General features: G+C 36.5%; 1 protein-coding gene across 3 annotated transcripts in view; it reads right to left on the bottom strand.

Annotated features, from left to right (window-relative positions):
• Positions 1 to 22,149, bottom strand: part of Slf1 (SMC5-SMC6 complex localization factor 1) — a 67,860-nt gene that overhangs the window by 40,963 nt on the left and 4,748 nt on the right. For all 3 annotated transcript variants that reach the window (XM_041663765.1, XM_041663766.1, XM_041663767.1), the window contains exons 2-5: positions 18,822 to 18,935; positions 18,588 to 18,663; positions 17,284 to 17,524; positions 1,091 to 1,253 (exon numbers count right to left, since the gene is read on the bottom strand). In XM_041663765.1, coding sequence (XP_041519699.1) covers positions 1,091 to 1,253; positions 17,284 to 17,524; positions 18,588 to 18,663; positions 18,822 to 18,935 — 594 coding nt within the window. The remainder of the gene's footprint in view (positions 1 to 1,090; positions 1,254 to 17,283; positions 17,525 to 18,587; positions 18,664 to 18,821; positions 18,936 to 22,149) is intronic.

Below are 22,149 nucleotides of genomic sequence, written 5' to 3'. Positions count from 1 at the left end.
ATTCATGTTCAGGCTCTGTGCAAGGTGATCGGAACATAATTATGGAAAACACAAAGTAGAATATCATTAAGTAATTAAAAATTTATTCTAGCTGCACAAAGAAAAGACTTGATGTTAGTATGAGGTTAGAAAACAAAGAGAAGCAGTTTGAATTAAGAAATATGTGAAATAGAATTGGTATGACTTAGTAAAGACTGGATATAAGAAATCAGTAAGGAAAGTTTTGAAAAGTGATCCTAGGTCACTGGCATTATCTACAAGTTAACAGGTATTTCATGCTGAAATGAGATATAATGGAAGGAGTATGACTGTTCATAGGTGAAGGTTATTTATGAACATCCTGAGCTTTTTCTAACCCTATGAATGAATCATAAATTCTTCACTTATCTATCCGGAGTTTCACTGGGAGTTTGAACCCTGCTGAAAAAAAAAAACTTCAGACCTGGAATTTACATGACAAAGAAGAAGGAAGAAGGCTGAAGAGGGCAGGAAATTATTTCTAAATTTTAAAAATAATTCTTTCCTTTCCAAAAGAGAGAGAAATCTCAAATTTGTATGTCATGCATTCTCTGCTAATTTACTATAGTGTATGGTAAAATATTTAAAATTATTTTTAGCATATATCACTAAAGCATTTATGATATAAGTAGAGACTGAAAATAAAACAAGTTTAAACTTAAGCTTCTGTCAAATCTATACCCACATTCTTGACTATTTAAGAGATTGAGAATGTCTTAAAATATCCCATATTCATGTTTCTAATTATTGCACTTTCAAAATTCAGAACTCAGTTTTAATATAAACAATCAGCTCTCCATTTCTGCATGTTCTAAACCACAGACTCGACAAACTAGCTGGCTTAAACCTGACTGGTCCTGAATATGTCCATGCTTGTAGCAATCTAGAGACAATTTAATGTACACAGGAAGGTATACATGTGACATATAAACCCTATGTTATTTCACACAAAGGGCTTTAGAGCTGAGCATCTGTAACTCTGGTATTCAAGGATATTCGAGAACTGAAAGGAATGACTCTTGATACTTTATGAAAACAAATGCTTTAAAAGTCTAATACTTATTTTACTTACCTCTAAAAGAAAATCTCCTAAATACTGAATTGGATAAAAAGGAGCCTTAAAGTTCTTCTGTTCTCGCTCAGCACTGATTCTTGCATTACTGGCAATCACATGAGTGATCCCACTTGGAGAACTTTTTGGTAAGATGACATTTGCCTTTCCAGCCTCCAAAACTCTAAATAAAAGTGTAGATGATGGGGGGGAGGGGGAAGCATTAGAAGTATAGTGAAATCATCCAGTCAATTACCAATTATTTCCTTAGGGATATGAATAAAATTTCCTAAAAAGAGGTTATTCCCTTGGGTCACTGAGGAACCATGGAAAGTTAACAATTGTAATAATTTCTTAAAACCTAAATTATCTAGAACAATTGTTTAAGAATCTTGCTATTCTTTCCATTTCTTCATATGGGACGTTTTTATGAACCATGAATATTGAGCAATTGACATGCACAAGTCACAGCAATAAGCCAAAATAACAATGAATAAAATCTTAGGTAAACAGCTACCGTGGAAGCCAAAATACACCTCCAAAGAAATCACTGTGAACCATAATAAATAAAAATAAATAAATAAATAAACAAAACCAGCTGCCGAGACCGTTAACATTTCTAGCTTTTGGCTAGGCTTTGTGGCACATAACTAGAATCACAGATATGGAGAGGCAAGGTAGGAGGATCTTAAATTTACAGCCTCCCCTATCCCCCCCAGTGAAATGAATAAATTCCAATCTGGGATATAAGTGAGATCCTTTCTCACCAAACAAAACAAAAACAAACAAAAATCAAAACAGATTAAAAAAAAGAAGAAAAGCTTAAACTTATAATAAGAAGCAGTTTTACATTGAAGATTCTGAAGATATTATACAGAGACAAAATCATTCAAATATGAACTACTGTTTTGGTTTCTGTTTAAGGTCTAGAAAGCAAGAAAAGACAAACAATCTATAGAATCACAACTTTTCTTGAACCTATAACAAAAAACTTTTACGTTTGTAGAACAAAAGGAAAAAAAATAACAGAAGTAAACATGACAATGAGCTAAGTTTTAAAGAAATTTAATGGCAGAGTACAGCTAATGTGACACTGGGAATATGTCATAAGAAATGTTTGTCTTCACCTATATGTGCTTAGTCACAGGTCTAGTCATGGGAAGAAAATTTAGGATAAAGGGGTAATTTAGGATACAAGAGAACTTCCTAGTTGTGGGCTAGTAATTACTGGCTGCCACTGAAATACGGGCAGAAATAAAATCACATTTTTTTCTTATACAAAGCAAATACATGTGGACTACTGGAGAATGATAAAGCTTAGCCCTTAGTCAGAGGGGAAAAAATGCTGCCTTTTTATGAAGAGTAGAAGGAAAATCTATTTGCCTTTAAAGAATTGGTAGGAACCTTTACTGCTGTGTACCCTGGTAAAAGAGCCATTGTTTTCAAAACCAAAGAGGGAGGAGGAAGCAAAGGCACTTGGTTCAGGATCTCATATCAGCATAGAAACAGAGATGTAGTATTTCAGGTAGACCGGAAAGTGCTACTGACACGAGGCAGAGTCTGACCGTCACGTGGGGAATGGAAGGAGGGTGATGCTCAGTGCGCAATGGCTTTGAGGTTTCAACAACAGGTGTCAGCAGTTTGAACAATGCTTAACTCTGAAGCCTATGCAGCACAATGAGGAATCTATCCCCCCAGAACTGTGACTTACAAAGGAGTGACAACATAGAAGAAAAGCATGACAGGAGTCTTTCTATGATATGATGTGTCTGAGTGATTTCTTAGAGGTAAGAACATCCAAAAAAGACCTTACTGCACCAAGATCTCAAAAATAAAAAAAAAGGAAAAGAAAAATCCACAAAGAAATTAGAGTCTGTTGCTGTAGCATGCTGAAGTTTATTGTATACAGCATTAATAAAACATACACCCAGCCCAAAAGTGAAGAGATTATCATACATGAGTGCACACACACACATGAAGGAAAAGATACTATTCACCGGGGCTTCTGCACACAATGACTGGGATAATACAAAAATCAGGTCACTCTTAGCCCTGTAGCTGCCTGCTTGTAGGTACCCCTTTACCCATGCCATGTCCATTCACTGGGGACTCTACCTCTTCTTGGTTTAAACATAGCTTAGCTCTTTCTTGGGGACACTCTCACCCAAACACTTTCTGTCAGGGAACCCAAGTTGCCACACAGGACTGTGGCTCAAGTGGCTTTCACTGTCTTTCCTGTCCTCTATTATGACCTCTTTGGTCTCACCTGCAGTCCTGAAGCAGCATGTGGAAGAAGGTACCCTTCCCACCCCACCTCAAATCACTAGAGACACAACCTCTTGACATATGATATCTATCAATTCAGCTCTACAAATGGTACTAGAAGAAAAACAAATCTTAAGTTATTAAACACATTTAAAAAAATAAGGAATAAATAATCCAAGATTATCAAATCAAAAGAGGGGAAAAACCCACCCCATAACCAAATAACAGCACTCAATGAACAGTGCTCAGTGATGACTCTCAGCATCAATGGTCTCAATTCCCCAATAAGAAGCACAGACTAACAAAGTGGACTGGAAAACAGAACCCATCTTTCTGATGCATTCGGGAAACATACCTAACCGTCATAGAGCAACATCACCATAGAGCGACATCACCTCAGGGTAAAAGGATGGAAAACGACATCCCAAGCAAATTGATCCAAGAACCAAGCACATGTTCATAGCAGTATTATTTGTAATAGCCAGAACCTGGAAACAACCTAGATGCCTTTCATTGAAGAATGGATGAAGAAAGTATGGAATATATACACATTAGAGTACTACGCTGTGGTAAAAAAACAATGACTTCTCGAATTTTGCATGCAAATGGATAGAAATAGAAAACACTATCCTGAGGGAGGTAACCCAGACCCAAAAAGATGAACATGGGATGTACTCACTCATAATTGGTTTCTAGCCATAAATAAGGGTCACGGAGTCTACAATTGGTGAACCTAAAGAAGTTAAGTAAGAAGGTGAACCCAAGGGGAAACATATAGTTATCCTCTTGGCTATGGGAAGTAGACAAAATTGCCGGGAAGAAAATTGGGATCTTGGGGGTGGGGTGGGATGGGGGTAAGGGGAGATGGGGAGAGAAAAGGGAGAAGGGGAGGAGGGGGGGAACTTGGGGAAAAAGGATGATTGGGATAAAGGAAGGTTGGATTGGGGAGCACGGAAGCACAATTCTTAGTTAAGGGAGCCACCTTAGGGTTGGCAAGAGACTTGAACCTAGAGTGGCTCCCAGGAGCCCAAGCCGAGGTCCCCAGTTAGTCCCTTGGGCAGCTGAGGATAGGGAACCTGAAATGACCATATCCTATAGCAATACTGACCAATATCTTGCATATCACCATAGAACCTTCATCTGGTGATGGATGGAGATAGAGACAGAGACCCACATGGAGCACTGGACTGAGCTCCCAAGGTCCCAATGAGGAGCAGAAGGAGGGAGAACATGAGCAGGGAAGTCAGGACCATGAGGGGTGCACCCACCCACTGAGATAATGGGGCTGATCTATTGGGAGCTCACGAAGGCCAGCTGGACTGTGACTGAAAAAGCATGGGATAAAACCGGACTCTCTGAACATGGCGAACAATGAGGGCTGATGAGAAGCCAAGGACAATGGCATGGGGTTTTGATCCTACTTAATGTGCTGGCTCTGTGGGAGCCTAGCCAGTTTGGATGTTCACCTTCCTAGATATGGACGGAGGGGGGAGGACCTTGGACTTTTCACAGGGCAGGGAATCCTGACTGCTCTTTCGACTGGAGAGGGAGGGGGAGAAGAGTAGGGGGAGGGGGAGAAAGGTGGGAGGAGGAGAAGAAAAAAAAGATTAAAAAAAAAGAAAAAAAAATTATATCCTTCTGGAGTCGTTGATGGAGTTGAAGAATGGTTAGTTATAATTTTCCTTAGTTATGATAAAGGATAAAATATATATAAATATTGTAACTGTAATTCTTGCTTTATAATTGTTTTGTTATATATAATTTTACTATGTTAAAATGAAAGTCTTCTTTTTTGTTTAAACAGAAAGAGGGGAAATGATGTGGGAGTGATTTCTTTCTAATCTGTTGCTTTCAGTGGTTAATTAATAAAGAAACTGTCTAGGCCCATTGTAAGGCCAACCCTTAGGTGGGTGGAGTAAACAGAACAGAATGCTGGGAGAAAGAAGCCAAGTCAGGCAGTCGCCATGATTCTCCCACTCCAGACAGACGCAGGTTAAGATCTTTCCTGGTAAGCCACCCCGTGGGCTACACAGATTATTAGAAATGGGTTAGATCAATATGTAAGAGCTAGCCAATAAGAGGCTGGAACTAATGGGCCAAGCAGCGTTTAAAAGAATACAGTTTCTTTGTAATTATTTCGGGACATAAGTTAGCAATGCAAGCGGCCGGGTGTCGGGGACGCAGCCCCGCCGCTCATATTACAACAGACTGGTGACCAATGGACTTTGAGGGAAGAGAGGGCCCCACAATAGAAGGCAATAAAAATAGCTTAGGACAAATTTGCAGTCGAGCTTTTTGGATGGTGACCTGCTTCTACAGTCTCAACACTTGGTCTTCATCAGATGGCACTGTTTTTATAGGGCACAGAACATTTGAGGGTGGAGACATGTTTTGTAGTGGAGAGCTACTCGGGGGCAGGCCTCTGAGTGTTACAGACTAACCTTATTTCAAGGCAGGTGTCTAGTTTTTGATCTAATGTGTGACCAAGTTTTGTTGTGAGCTCCCATTGCCATTCCTTCCCCACCATGATTGATGATAGACAGTAACCAGTAACGTGGAACCTCCAGCTAAAATAAAACTCTCTTTCCTTATGTTTACTTTTGATGAATAGAAACCAGAAAAACCAACACAATGCAACAATACGATAAGAAAAAAAAATTATCAACTTAATGTTACAACTCAAGGAAGAAGAAGAAGAACAAATTAAATCCAAACATTGGCAAATAAATGGAATAACAAAGAGCAATGCAAAATACTAAAAAAAAAAAAAAAAGAAAAAAAAAGATCAGAGTATGGTGGTATATGTCTGCAATGCCAGCTTTCAGAAAGCCCAGGGAAGAGGGTAACAATTGACTGGGGTAGCCTGTGATACTAGACCTTATAATACAAAAAAACAAAAACAAAGGCTAGAACACACAGAAGAAATAAAAAATCTATGGAACTAAAACCTAGATTTTGAAGAATAAAACTAATAAACCATATCTACATTAAAAAAAAAGCAGTGATCCAATATACAAGGGAAGTAGTGAAAGACAAGATGGCACGAGTAAAGTGGGGGCATGGGCATGGGAGAGGGGACAAAGGGGCAGGGGATGAAGGAAGGGAAGCAGAGAAAAACACATACTTCAATAAAATCAATAAAAAAGAAAAATAAACCACTATAAAAATTAGTTAATTGAAACAAAAGAGATAATATAAGCTTGTGCAAAAAATTTCTTTAAAATGTCTTATATTCACATCACAGTTATATTTAAAATGAAAAAAGTGAAGTCAAATGAATAAACATATATAAATATAGACAATATAACTGATCCCATAAAAACACACTCTAATGAACAATCGTACACAAACCTAAAACAAATGGATTAAAACTCTGCACACACAATTTATCAAGATTGACTCAAGAACAAAAATACCTGAATAGATCAATAACAAATAATAAAATTAAATCAATAAAAAGGTCTCCTACGAAGTAAGAGCTGACCCTTGAGCATCTTTTCTGTTTCTTACCAAACATTCAGAGAACTGGTATCAATTTTTCTCTAACTGTTCTCAACTATTCAAAAAAGTTGAAAATTATTCCAATCTCATTCTACAAGAGCATAACTAGATATCAACATGTAGAAGAATGAAAATAGATCCATATCTATCAACATGCACAAAACTCAAGTCCAAATGGATCAAAGACCTCAACATAAAGTCAGCCACACTTGAACACATTGGCACAGGAGACCACTTCCTAAATATAACCCCAGGAGCACAGACACTGAGAGAAACAATTAATAAATCGGACGTCCTGAAACTGAAAAGCTTCTGTAAAGCAAAGGACACAGTAAACAAGACAAAAACAACAGTCTACAGAATGGGAAAAGATCTTCACTAACCTCACATCAGACAGAGGTCTGACCTCCAAAGTATGCAAGGAACTCAAGAAATTGGTTATCAAAAGAAAAAATAGTCCCATAAAAGAAGTCGAGTATAGATGTAAACAGAGAACTCTCAACAGAGGAATCTAAAATGGCTGAAAGACACTTAAGAAAATGCTCAACATCCTTAGCAATCAGAGAAATGCAAATCAAAACAACTCTAAGATTGCATCTTACACCTGTAAGAATGGCCAAGATCAAAAACACTGATGACAACCTATGCTAAAGAGGTTGTGGGGTAAAGGGAACATTCCTGCATTGCTGGTGGGAGTGCAAAATGGTGCCGCCACTTTGGATATCAGTATGGTGATTTCTCAGAAAATTAGGAAACAACCTTCCTCAAGACCCAGCAATACCACTTTTGGGTATATACCCAAAGGAAGTGCAGTCATACCACAAGGACATGTGTTCAACTATGTTCATAGTAGCATTGTTTGTCACAGACAGAACCTTGAAATAACCCAAATGCCCCTTGACTGAAGAATGGATAAAAATGTAGCACATTTACACAATGTAGTACTATGCAGTAGAAAAAGAAAATGACATCTTGAAATTTGCAAATGGATAGATCTAGAAAACATCATATTGAATGAGGTAGCCCAGATCCAAAAAAGACAAATATTATATGTATTCACTCATAAATGGCTTTTAGACATAAAGCAAAGACAACCAGCCTGCAATTCACAATTTCAGAGAACCTAGACAACAATGAGGACCCTAAGAGAGACATGGGAAATAGAAAAAGACAAACTCTGCTATGTAATTTGGGAGGGTGGGGACCATGGGAGAGGGTAGAAGGGAAGGGGAGAAAAAGGGAGGGGAGTAAAGAAAAATATATAGCATAATAAAAACAATAAAAAAACAAAACAAATAAGCAAACAGATGGTCAGGAGAAAAATCTTAAAGAATAACAGATAAGGCATATAAGCAATATAATAATAATAATAAGCAAAAAATGACAACTGATTTCTTAGCAAAGCCATAATTAACTGGAAAGAATAGATCAGACCGATCACTGAATGTCTCTCTCTATCTGTGTTGGGGTGGTCCTCTGTATGCATGTCATGATAATTAATAAAAAACAGCATGTCAATAGCAAAAGTTTAAAAAGGGAGTTTTCTATTACATGGCAACAAACTAAGAAAATTATGAAAAGACGTCCTATTTGTTCTTTATATAATCAATCACCACTACCTATAGAAAGTAAGCCAAAGAGTACTCAAAAAAATAAATAAAATGTGGGAGATGGATGTATTCCATTTTATAAAATTTGGAAAATTAAAATACGTATACCACACCATTGACACCTATTTGGGTTTTCAATGGACAATTGCTTTGAGTTCAAAAAAGCCTGATTTGATAATCACACATTTACTAGAAATTATGGCCATCATGGTATTCCTGCACAAATAAAGACAGAAAATGGTCCAGCATATGTCTCTAAGAAAATGAAACAGTTTTTTTTTGCTCATTATAAAAAAAAAGCATATTACAGGTATATCACACAATCCTACAAGTCAGGCAATTATAAAAAGAACAAACAAAACTATTATTAATTATTAAGCCAGTACAAGTGACAAATCTGTGGGTACAAGACCACTGTCCTACAGCAATAAATAATAGGCTACAATACATTCAAATAGTGAAATACGACACAGAAACAGTAAAGTAATTTTTGAAAAATGCAACAAAATAGATAAAATCTCATTACTACAGAGAAAGCAAATGATGACAGATCAAAGAAATATATCATACAACAAAAATCTCAAAATATTTAAAGCATAATAATAAGAAAAGAAATCAATGACTTTCTGGCACTTGTGGTCCAGAATTAAAAGGATACAAGACATCTTATCTTGCTATAGTTAATGTTACTGTGTACGTTCTCCAAACTCACCAAAATATACACTTACGATGGGCATATTTCAGTGCATATAAATTACATGTTGGTAAGACAGTTAAGGTTCTAGCCCTGGTTTTACAAAACAATTTTCAACTACAACCTCAGTTGAACTCTGAAACACAGCTTGCTCTAATACTGGGGGGACTTAAGAGGTGAGTGAACAGCCACATGGCGGCGCACCCCACTCTCTAGGACCTCCCCAGTGGGACAAAACTCTGAAACATTTCACCAACTCCCTCGGCTTTTCTAGTCAGTCAGCAGGGACATTCCTGTGACTAGGAACCCCCAAACCCATTCATCTGCTATCCAAACTACTACACACACCCTGCTTGCAAACCCACCTATCCTCCTGCAACCTCTGTGGAACTCTGAAACGCAGCTTGCTCCAATACTGAGGAGACAATAGAGGGACCAAAAGCTTGCTACTACACTGAGGGGATTAAGAGAAAAAAACAAAGAGAGCAAACCAGGAGAGAAGATCAAGAGGGCAGGCACATAGAGACCTCAGAAGCTTTCTGAGACAGACATTGACAGTACAGAGAAGACCAAGAAAAACTCCCAAACACTCAGACAGCCACAGCAAGGATTGGACCAACATGCAAAGACACTGCTGGCCTCATCTGAAAAGAGATGGGTAGGCGCCAATGCAATAATTCCTCCAACAACCTGAAGAGCAACATGTTAACACCAAAACCCAGTGGTCACACAACAGGAAGACTTGATTATCCTAACCCAGAGAAGTAGAAGAAAGTGATTTTCAACATAACCTTATGAAAATGAAGGAGACCTTTAAAGAGGAAATGAAAAACTCCCTTAAAGAAACGGAGAAAAACAAACAATTTGAAGTATTAATAAATCTCTCAAAGAAACCCAAGAAAACAAAAACAAACAAACAAACAAACAAACAAAAACTCAATCAAACCCAATTTGAAGGAAAGAATTCAAGACTTGAAGACTGAAAGAGAGGTAATAAAACACAAACAACAGAGGGAATTTTGGATATGAAAAATCTGGGTAAACGAATAGCAACTACAGAGATAAATATAACAAACAGAATACAAGAGATAGAAGAAAGAATCTTAGGTGCAGAAGATACCATAGAGGAAATAGACTCATTGGTCAAAGAAAACATAAAATCTAACAAATTCTTAACACATCACATCCAGGAAATCTGGGACACCATGAAAAGACCAAACCGAAGAATAATAGGGATAGAAGAGAAAAAAGAACTCCAGTTCAAAGGTACAAAATATATATTCAATAAAATCATCTATGAGGAAACTTTCTCAACCTAAAGAATAGTCCTATGAAGGTACAAGAAGCTTATATAACACCAAACAGACTAGATCAAAACCAAATAAACAAACAAAAAAATTCCCCCCACCATATAATAATAAAACACAAAATATACAGAATAAAGAAAGAATATTAAGAGTTGAAAAGGAAAAAGGTCAAGTAACGTATAAAGATAAACCTATCAGAATTAAACCCAACTTCTCAATAGAAACCATGAAAGTCAGAAGGTCCTGGATAGATGTGCTGCAGACACTAAGAGACCATGGATGCAAGCCCAGACTACTATACTCAGCAAAGCTTTCATTCAACATAGATGGAGAAAACAAATTATTCCATGACAAAAACAGATTTAAACAATACATATCCACAAACCTAGCCTTACAGAAAGTACTAGAAAATTCCAACCCAAGGAAGCTAACTGCACCCACAAAAACACAGGCATCTGATAACGCCCCTCCCCAGCATAACCCAAAGAAGGGAAACACACAAACATTACAACCGAAAAGTAACAAAAATTAACAAACACTGGTCATTAATATTGCTTAATATCAATAAACTCAATTCACTTATAAAAAGACACAGGCTAAGCGAATGCATACGAAAACAGGATCTAGCTTACTGCTGTTTACAAGAAACGCACCTCAACCTCAAAGATAGACATTAACAGAGTAAAGGGTTGGAAAAAGGTTTTCCAATCAAATGGACCTAAGAAACACGTGGGTGTGGCTATCCTAGTATCTAACAAAATTGATTTCAAACTAAAATCAATCAGAAGAGATGGAGAAGGACACCTTATACTCATAACAAGTACAATTCATCAAGATAATCTCAATCCTGTGTTGTAAGCGAGAGGGCCTGCTTGTTTGTCCTGGCCACCTGGGTATCTTACACCCAAAATAATCACATAGATATTGTTTTAATTAAAACACTGCTTGGCCCATTAGCCCTAAATTCTTATTGGCTAACTCTTACATCTCAGGTTAACCCATTTCTATTAATCTGTGTATCACCACATGGCAGTGGTTTACTGGGAAAGATTCAGCCCATCTGTCTCTGGCGGCTCCATGGTGTCTCTCTCACTCGGCTTTCTTCCTCCCAGAATTCAGTTCTGTCTTCCCCACCTACCTAAGTTTTGCCCCTATCAGGCCAAGGCAGTTTCTTTATTCATTAACCAATACAAACAACACATAGAAAGAAGGACCTCCTACACCAATCCTGAACATCTATGCCCTCAATATAAGAACACCTACATATGTAAAAGAAACATTACTAAAACTTAAATCGCATATCAAACCCCACACACTAATAGGAGATTTCAACACTCCATTCTCGCCTATGGACAGGTCAACCAGACAGAAACTTAACAGAGAAATAAGAGAATTAACAGATGTCATGAATCAAATGGACTTATCAGACATCTATAGAGCAAAAGAATATACCTTCTTCTCAGCACCTCATTGAACCTTCTCTAAAATTGATCACTTACTCGGTAACAAAGCAAATACCCACAGATACAAAAAAACAGGAGCAAGCCCCTGTGACTTATCGGATCACCATGGATTAAAGCTGGAATTTAACAATACTACTCTCAGAAAGCCAACAAACTCATGAAAATTGAACAGTGAACTATTGAACCACCCCTGGGTCAAGGAAGAAATAAAGAAAGGAAATAAAATTTGACACCCTTGAATTAAAAAAAAGAAAAATGAAGGCACAACACATCCAAACCTATGGGACACCATGAAAGCAGTGCTAAGAGGAAAATTCATAGCACTAAGTGCCCGCATAGAGAAAACTCACATTAGTGACAAAACAGCACATTGAAAGCTCTAGAACAAAAATAAGCAAGAATCAGGAGGAGTAGAAGACAGAAAATAATCAAATTGAGGGCTGAAATCAACAAAATAGAAACAAAATAATACAAAGAACCAACGAAACAAATAGCTGGTTCTTTGAAAAAAATCAGTAAGATAGACAAACCCTTTTCTACACTAATCAAAAGGCAGAGAGGGAACATTCAAATTAACAAAATCAGAAATAAAAAGGGGGATATAACAACAGACATTGAGGAAATTCAGAGAATCATTAGATCATACTACAAAATCCTGTACTCCACAAAATTGAAAAACGTAAAAGAAATAGACAATTTTTTAGATAGATACCAAACACCCAAATTAAATCAAGATTAGGTATTAATCTAAATAGACCTATAAACTGCAATGAAATAGAAGCTGTCATCAAAAGCCTCCCAACCAAAAACAAAACAAAACAAAACAAAAAACAAAAAAAAAAAAAAGAAAGCCCAGCCCAGGGCTGGATGGTTTCATTACAGAATTTTAGCAGAACTTCCAAAAAGAGGTAATACCTATACTCCTCAAAGTGTACCACATAATAGGAACAGAACAGAAGGAACATTGCCAAAATCTTTTTATGAGGCTACTGTTACCCTGATACCAAAACCACACAAAGACTCAACCGAGAATTAAAAACCAGTCACACTCAGGGACACGGATGCAAAAATACTCAAAAAAATACTGGCAAACCGAATCCAAGAACACATTTAAAAAAAAAAATCCACTATGATCAAGTCAGCTTCATCCCAGAGATGCAGGGCTGGTTCAACATACAAAAATTTATCAATGTAATCCATCATATAAATAAACTGAAAGAAAAACACATATGATCATTTCATTAGATGTTGAAAAAGCATTTGACAAAATATAACACCCTTCGTAATAAATGTTTTGGAGAGATCAGGGATACAAGGAACATAGATATCTAAATATAATAAAAGCAATATACAGCAAGCCAACAGTCAGCATAAAATTAAATGCAGAGAACCTCAAAGCGATTCCACTAAAATCAGAAACAAGAGAAGGGTGTCCACTCTCTTCATACTTCTTCAATATAGAGCTTGAAGTTTCAGCAATACCAATAAGACAACAGAAGGAGATCAAGTAGATTAAAATTGGAAAAGAAGTAAAACTTTCATTATTTGCAGATGATATGATAGTAAATATAAGTGACCCCCAAAACTCTATCAGAGAACTCATACAGCAGATAAATACCTTCAGTGATGTGGCAAAATACAAGATCAACTCAAAAAAATCAGCAGCCCTCCTATCCACAAATGATAAAGAAGCTGAGAGGGAAATCAGAGAAACATCACCTTTCACATTAGCCACAAATAACATAAAATATCTTGGGGTAACACTAACAAAAGAAGTGAAAGACCTATTTAACAAGAACTTTAAGTCTTTGAAGAAAGAAACTGAAGAAGATACCAGAAAATGGAAAGATCTCCCATGTTCTTGGATAGGTAGGATCAACACAATAAAAATGGCAATCCTACCAAAAGCAATCTATAGATTCAATGCAATCCCCATCAAAATCCCAACACAATTAATTCTTCACAGATGTTGAGAGAACAATAATCAACTTCATATGGAAAAACAAAAAGACACAGGATAGCCAAAACAATCCTGTACTATAAAGGAACTTCTGGAGGGATTACCATCTCTGATAACAAGCTCTATTACAAAGCTACAGTAATGAAAACAGTTTGGTATTGGCATAAAAACAGAGCGGTTGACCAAAAGAATAGAATCTAAGACCCGGATATTAATCCTCACACCTATGAACACCTGATTTTTGACAAAAAAGCTAAAAATATAGAATTAGAAAAAAAAGCATCTTCAGGAAATGGTGCTGGCATAACTGGATGTCAACATGTAGAAGAATTAAAATAGATCCATATCTATGGCCATGCACAAAACTAAGTCCAAATGGACTAAAGACCTCAATATAAATCTGACCACACTGAAACTGATAGAAGACAAAGTGGGAAGTAGTCTTCAATGCATGGGCAAAGGAGACCATTTCCTAAATATAACTCCAGTAGCACAGACACTGAAAGCAACAATAAATTAATGGGACCTCCTGAAACTTAGAAGCTTCTGTAAAGCAAAGGACACAGTCAATAAGACAAAAAGGCAGTTACTGAATGGGAAAAGATCTTCACCAACCCCACATCAGACAAAGGACTGATGTCCAAAATATATAAAGAACTCGAGAAATTAGACATTAAAATTCTAAATAACCAAATTAAAAAATGGGGTACTGAACTAAACAGAGAATTCTCAACAGAAGACTCTCAAATGACCAAAAGATACTTAAGGAAATGCTCAACATCCTTAGCTATCAGGGAAATGCAAATCAAAACAACTCTGAGATACTACCTTATACCCATCAGAATGGCTAAGATCAAAAACACTAATGACAGCTTATGTTGGAGAGGATGTGGAATAAGGAGAACACTTATTCATTGCTGGTGGGAATGCTAACTGGTACAACCACTTTAGAAATCAGCATGGCAGTTTCTCAGAAAATTGGGACTAAACTTACCTCAGGATCCAGCAATACCACTCTTGGGCATATACTCAAAAGATGTTCAAACATACTACAAAAGCATTTGTTCAACTATATTTATAGCAGCCTTACTTGTAATAGCCAGAACCTGGAAACAACCTAGATACTCCTCAACCAAAGAATAGTTTTAAAAAAATGTGGCACATGTGCACATTAGAGTACTATTCAACAGGAAAAAAATAATGACATCTTGAATTTGAATGCAAATGGATGGAAGTAGAAAACAATATACTGAGTGAGATAACCCAGACCCCAAAAATGAATATTGTATGTACTCACACATTAGTGGATTCTAGCCATAAACAAAGGACATTGAGCCTATAGTTCATAATCCTAGAGAAGCTAAGTAATAAGATGAACCCAAAGAAAAATATATAAAGAACCATTTGGAAATTGGAAATAGACAGGATTGACTGGCAGGGTTGGAAGCATGGGGGTGGGGGAAGAAGAGGAAAGAGGGGGAGGGGAGCAGAGAGGAGAACTTGAGGGATGGTCAAGATGGAGGAAGGACAGAGATGAGAGCAAGGATAGAGATATCTTATATCTTGATTGAGGGAGCCATTACAGGATTAGCAGAAATATGGCTCTACAGAAATTCCCACCTGGGACTCTGGGCAGTAGAGGAGAGTGGGACTGATCTTGACTTGACTTGCCCTGTAGCCAGAATGATGAATATCTTAAATATCACCAGAGAGCCTTCATCCAGCTACCGATGGAGGCAGAAGTAGAGACCCACATCGGCGCACTAGACTGAGCTCCCAAAGTCCAGTTGAAGTAGGAATATGAGCAAGGAAGTCAAGACTATGGTTCACCCTCTGAAACAGTTTGCATGAGCTAATGGGAGCTCACCAAGTCCAACTGGACTGTGAAGGAACAAGCATAGGACCAAACTAGTTCCTCTGAATGGGGTTGACAGTTGCATGGCTGGCCCAGACTGAGGGGTCATGGACAGTGGCACCAGGATTTATCCCTACTGCATGTACTGGCTTTTGGGGATCCTATTCTCTTTGGATGGATACCTTGCTCAGCCTAGATGTAGGAGGGAGGGCCTTGGACCTAACACAAGGCAATGTGCCTTACCCTCTCTGAGGATTAGATGGGGTGGGTTGGGAGGGTGTGTGGAGGAAATGGGAAGAGGGGAGAAAATGGGAACTTGGATTGGCAATTTTAAAAAATAATCCAATAAAGAAAAAAAAAACCTAAGAGATTCTAAGTGGAAAAAAAAACAATAACAAAAAGCAAAACCAGTTTTCAAAACATACTTTAGCCAATGAGAAGTCCCCTGAAAGGGATGGGGAGATGGCTCAGTGGGTAATGCTGTTCTACAGCATGTGAAGATGAGTTTGGATCTTTAGCACTCATGTCAACACCCAGGTATAGTGGTGTACACCTATAACTCTGGCATCAGAAAACAGACAAGAGGATTCCAAGTGCTTGTTCAGTCAGCCAGCGAGCCTAGCCATATCAGAAGCCCTGGGTTCAGTGAGAGATCCTGCCTGTCTCAAAAACTAAGGGGAAGAATAAGGAGAAAAGATCAGGACGCTTTCATCTGCAAATGCATGCATGGGCACACAGGTACACTTACTCTGAACAAAAATTCCTTGTATTTAAAAAGACAAAATGAGGTGGCATGGGGGTGCATGGCATTAATGTCAGCACTCAGAGGCAGGCAGATCTGCAGCCTGGTCTACAGAGTAAGCTCTAGGACAGTGAGAGCTACACGGAGAAACCCTGCCTTGGAAAAAAAACAAACAAAAAACAAAAGGGAAATAAAGAAATCATAATGGAAATAGCATGAGGCACAAAGACAGTATTATATAAATACCATGCCCATGTAAGACTCCCTGAACATAAACTAGCAAAAGTGTAAGAATGCTTCAAAATTCTTGAGTATTACCTTCTTTTTGTTTTTTCTGTTTTTCTTGCGTTAAACAAAAGAAATAACATGGAATCTAAAATGGAGACCACCAGAATAATCAAAGTCCATCTATAAAACCAAATTTGTTCTATTAGGAAACTTATACATTTGTACACAATGCCTCATTTGAGGGATAAAGCCCTAGACATATGACATATGAGGAATGCTTAATGGACTTAGTGGGTTATATACATAGGTGTGTGTGTGTGTGTGTGTGTGTGTCTGTACATGTAACAATGAAAGAGTGATCATTAAAAATGGGAGGGGCACAGGAGGAGTTGGGTGGAGGATGGGAGGTGGGAGTGATCTAGATGCGGTGTTCATGCATGTTCTCAAAAAGAGGAAGCAAAAATAAATGTCCCAGTTGTAAAAAGTATATCATACCTCATTCTGACTAACAACTGAACATAAATATTAAAAGGTATTCATAAAAACATGACCTCATTCACGGCTTCAAATGTATAAAACCCCATCGTACCTTACAAGAGACTCACTTCGCTTATCTGCCCTCACGAGGAGGACAACTTTCCATCTGTGGAAGGCTCCTGGAGCCCCAGTCCGTTTCAGCTCTTCACGCCATCTTTTAGGTGCAGATTGCATTTGAGGTGAATAATGCGAGTCTTTCTCAATTTTATATCCCCATTCATAAGTTGTTTCATCAAGCCATCTGCCACTTTTGGCACTATGAATTATGTAGTCCTTCGTTAATACCCATTTTCCTAGAAAGCAAATGAACTGTCACAAAAAATTTTAGTTCTGCTAAATGGTAAACAATAAAGATTAAATAGCAACTAAGAGTTATCTTTTTTATACATGAGATTCTCATGATACACTGACAATATTGTTTTTAAAAACAAATTTCAAGAGGCCTTCAATATCACTGAACATTGTACATAATATTTCTATGATACACACCCATAATTCTAAATGCCATTAAATGAAATATAAATCTAAAGTTTTAAAGTAAAAGGCAATATTACGTGAACTATTATTACTAACTGCATTCATTTTTCTGGGTTAGGTTTATTTCCTACTATGCTAAACTTTTTAAATAACATTCACAGTATTGTTGTATTAAATTCATTATGTTACTGAATTTTATAGGAAATGTCATATTCTGCTTCCTCTGTGGGCACCAGTTGTCATTTAAACAGCAGGAATAATATAGAGGTTTGTTTCTAAAAGTAGTGATAAATCTAAATGCTTCTCTGGCAAATGAATGTAAAAAATGATGTGGCATCCATGACTTACTAAGAAACAATAAAATCAGACACCATAGAAAAATCTGCTTGTGTATCAGTGGTGGAAAAAAAGGTAAGGAGAGAAGGCCAAATCTCAGCGTGGGTAAACAGAATTGACTATCTAGGAAGAACAAAGTAGGATGGTTCTGCTTCCCAGCAGAGCAGAGGAGCAGCTTGAGAGAAGGAGGCATGCTTACTTATGAGAGGGCGGAAAACAAGGGAGACTGCAGCACTGAGGTTTCCACTAAAGTTTTAGTATGCACATTTGGTCCAGTCTTTTTGTTAAGACACACATTTTTTCTTAAACAAAACATTTAAACTAAATCTGTGACAAAGTAAATATTTCTTCCCATTTAATATATATTTCACGTGTCAGAAAACTTTAATTAGAATAAAGCAATATTCAAACAAATATCTTTTAAAAAAATCCAAACAGCACATGTATATCTGACATAGTAAACATAATATATTTCCAGAGACTTGGGGTTTTTCTGTTAACATGAAATTTCTTTCAAGAGTTGGAGAAAGGAAGTTTACTTGCCTGCTGCACAAGCTGCTAAAAATTTCTCACTCTTGCATAGGCGCTCAGCTATAAGATGTGTACAATTTTTATATTTCTGGAGGGAAGAACCCACACAAAGCAATATTACTACAGTGAGCTTTTCTTAATAATAAAAATTTTTACTTTTATAATGTCAAAGGACATTTTTATTTTATTTTTTAATTCTATGTTTTGAACTCTATATTGAATATTTTAGTATGTTTCTATACTCACCTCACTCTTAATAAAAGTGCAGTCTAGCTTTAAAAGTAATTTGACTAGCGCTTCCTTTTCTTCCATCTTGAATCCTGTCATCTGGATGACATGCTTTGTGGTACCATCTTCCATCTAACACACACACATACAGAAGAGAGCAGGTGTTAAACACTATGCAGAAGGGTGACTTATTTTTTCTTAATTATGAATACTAACACCATGAAACATGTTATGAATTAAACATGTAAAGCTTAAATGTAAGCAATGATGTTAAATTTAGTCACTACAATAAACGCCAGTTTCAAATTTTTTTCTCAAAACTTAAAGGGAACTTTTGTTGTGTTTGGATATTGAAAGCCTATAGTACTGTACTACTTGCCATTAAAACACACTGTTGAATATGATTCTTCACAAAATGAAAGGGGCCCAGATAAATATGACCATATGTCTGTTTTTAGCATGAGTTTTTGTGAAAGCTTTTCAAACAAGTACACTTGTGAAAATCAAGCTATCAGCTGCATGTGGTTTTCAAAAAATGGGCAAAATTATAGGTTACCAAAGTTATGACAGCATTCATATTTCCACAACATTCATATTAAATAATTGCAGAGACGGGTACAATGCATTCAACTTCTGTTTACAACTTACATTTTTTAAATTACTTCCTCTCTTCTCACTCCCCAGTAAAAGTGTGTATTAATTATATCACAATATATCTCTGGTGTTGATTTTATCACAAGGTAAACAAAAAACTACATGGTTTTAATCTAACTTTATTTTCATGGGACTTCAACTCATACAAATATAGTTCACAAAATACTTTGTCTTTAAGGTGTTACCTAATACATAGATTTTTTTCTAATTCAAATATAGTTTGTTCAAATGAAGTTAATACTATAGACATTATCTGAGAAAATTCTGTTATGCTCCGATGACAGTAGAGACAAGTGGATTAGGATCTAATACCCCAGGCAGAGCAATAGCAGTTGCTATTCCCAACATTCAGACAATGGCCTCTCAGAAAAAAAAAAATCACAGTAATCTTTAAGCGTTGGGCATAATGTGTACACTTAGTACAGATGGAACCCTGCATTCAATCAATATACATCACAAAAATAAATAAAAGACAAAGAAAAAAAAAGACAACTCCAGAAACCTAGTCAAAACAAAACGATCCTTTAGAAATATAGGTATTTGAACACAGGATTAAGTGAATAAAGTAGTACAGAAATTTTATTTTCAAGAACTAAAATAAGGCTTTATGAGATCTATGCCAGCGAGATATAAATGTAAACTATCTGGGGGAAAAATCCTTGAATTTGAACCAACATGGAAAGTTTTTTTTTCTTCTCAGCATTATTCCACAATTACAATAAAGGACACAGAATACACTAGATTAGGGGTTTTAAGTTCTGAGAGATGATTTAAGGTATGGAAGAGAATATGTGATTTAGATGGTCAGACCTAAAGGGGAGTCCTGGAATCAAAACTTTGTAACACCTCTGGACAACTGTACACACACACAACACTCACACACACTTCCTCTTCCCTCCAAGTCATTCTGGAGGAAGACCGAGTTTCATTACAAACCATTTACATTTAAAGCATCACACAGATCGGGAGAGACCCTTCTCTTTTCACACTTAAAGCTACTAAGAGAAAAAAAGTTAGGTAGGGGAAAGCAATTGTAGCTCCTTCTTCTACTCATAGAAGGAGGAGCTCCTTGAGAGATGCAAATGCGAGGCTTTTCTCAGCACATCTGTACACCTGTGAAGACAGCTCACATTAATGCTTCCTGACATATCTCAAGGAGCCGACTGCGTCCTGCACTAAAGAGGCAGATCCATTCCCAGGTCATAAAGAGCACAGCAGAGCTGCTATCTCTCTCAACACAATTTTTACTCATTGTATCAAGAAGCTGATATCATGACCTCAATAAATCTGTCTTCAGTATTTGCTAACTGATTCCAAAAGAGGCAACAAGTATACAGTATCAGCCCTGTAACGAACTGAAACTCAGATAAAAAACACAAAGTATGTTCTTTCAAATGAAACAAATGCTTTAATGTTTAGGTACAGAGCTGTGGTCTGGCAAGGACACAGTTATAAAATGTACACTAATGTATATTGCATCTCATGAATAAAAGAGATCTATAAAATACTATCAAATCTATAAAAGATACAAGTAGGTCCCCCCAAAAGGATCTTTGTGCTGTACATTTTAAAAACCATTTTTAAGGTTAATATAGTTAGCTCTTCAGTGGCAACACCTAATAATACAGACTGGCAATATAGACAAATATAGAAAGACTATGCTGTACTGCAAGTAAAAATCATCGTTTGAGTCCAAAAACATCTAAAGGCACACAGTAAAGACACATTTATTTGTATTATACAGCATATGCCTATAACTAGGGGAGAAAGCTTCTTTCACTAACTCAAAGGAATTATTTAAAAAAAACTTTTTAATAATTTTGTTTAGAAAATGATGTCTTTTTAGAAATAACTAAGTAAAATTCAACGTATCTCTAATTATTGTCTTGGTTTTTAATCAGTGTTTTTATAGGTCTCAAAAGTCAGTTATGAGAAGAAGCCAATTCAATGGTTTCAAAATTGTACTTTTACTTATGTATTGAAGAGTTTTCAAAATTAGTTAGGAGGTCATTTCAAGAAATATTATGAAAAGGAGAGGGATCAGAGTATTTCTTAAAACTCGCAGTCTTACTATGGAATACATGATGCTAATATGAATATATACTAAAAACAGCTATCAACTGAGTAGGGAGCGGGTGAAACTTGGTAGTGGAGCACATGATTGTCGTGAAGAGAACACTGGGATCAATCCCCATGAAAATGAAGTTAAAAAAAATGCTGTAACACTATAACCAATGAATTGCCTCTAAGGATTGTATTTTACTTTATGAAAATTACATGTTCTGTAAGAAATTCCATACTGTTCGTTTTATGTCAATAATTGTTACTTTAAATTTGAATAATTGTTACTTTAAATTCTGAAGTGATATTTTAATATATTTTGTTTTGAGGTATAAATTGTTAAATTATTTGAACTTATTTAAATAAATATATACAACACAGTTTTCATCTTAAACCTATCATTGTAATATATATTTTGAAGGCAATAACCATATTAAGCAGCATTTTCTGCTAAAACAATGTCTCATGATAAGATGAAATTAGGACCAATTGTATACAACAGCAGAAATCACAAAAGCATTTTTTAGAGCAATTTCCTTACTTGAAAATGCTTTCTAAGAAATTGAAACTATTCATATAAAAGAGGAAGAGACATAAGTGATAAAACAGAATATCCTGGTTCAAACAGTAT

This window comes from Microtus oregoni, unplaced genomic scaffold (assembly GCF_018167655.1).
Source record: "Microtus oregoni isolate MIOR12 unplaced genomic scaffold, Mior012 000014F_ref0000157, whole genome shotgun sequence".
NCBI classification, from domain to species: domain Eukaryota; kingdom Metazoa; phylum Chordata; class Mammalia; order Rodentia; family Cricetidae; genus Microtus; species Microtus oregoni.
The sequence above is the reverse complement of the archived record's forward strand: the minus strand, read 5'-3'. Positions and strand labels throughout refer to the sequence as shown.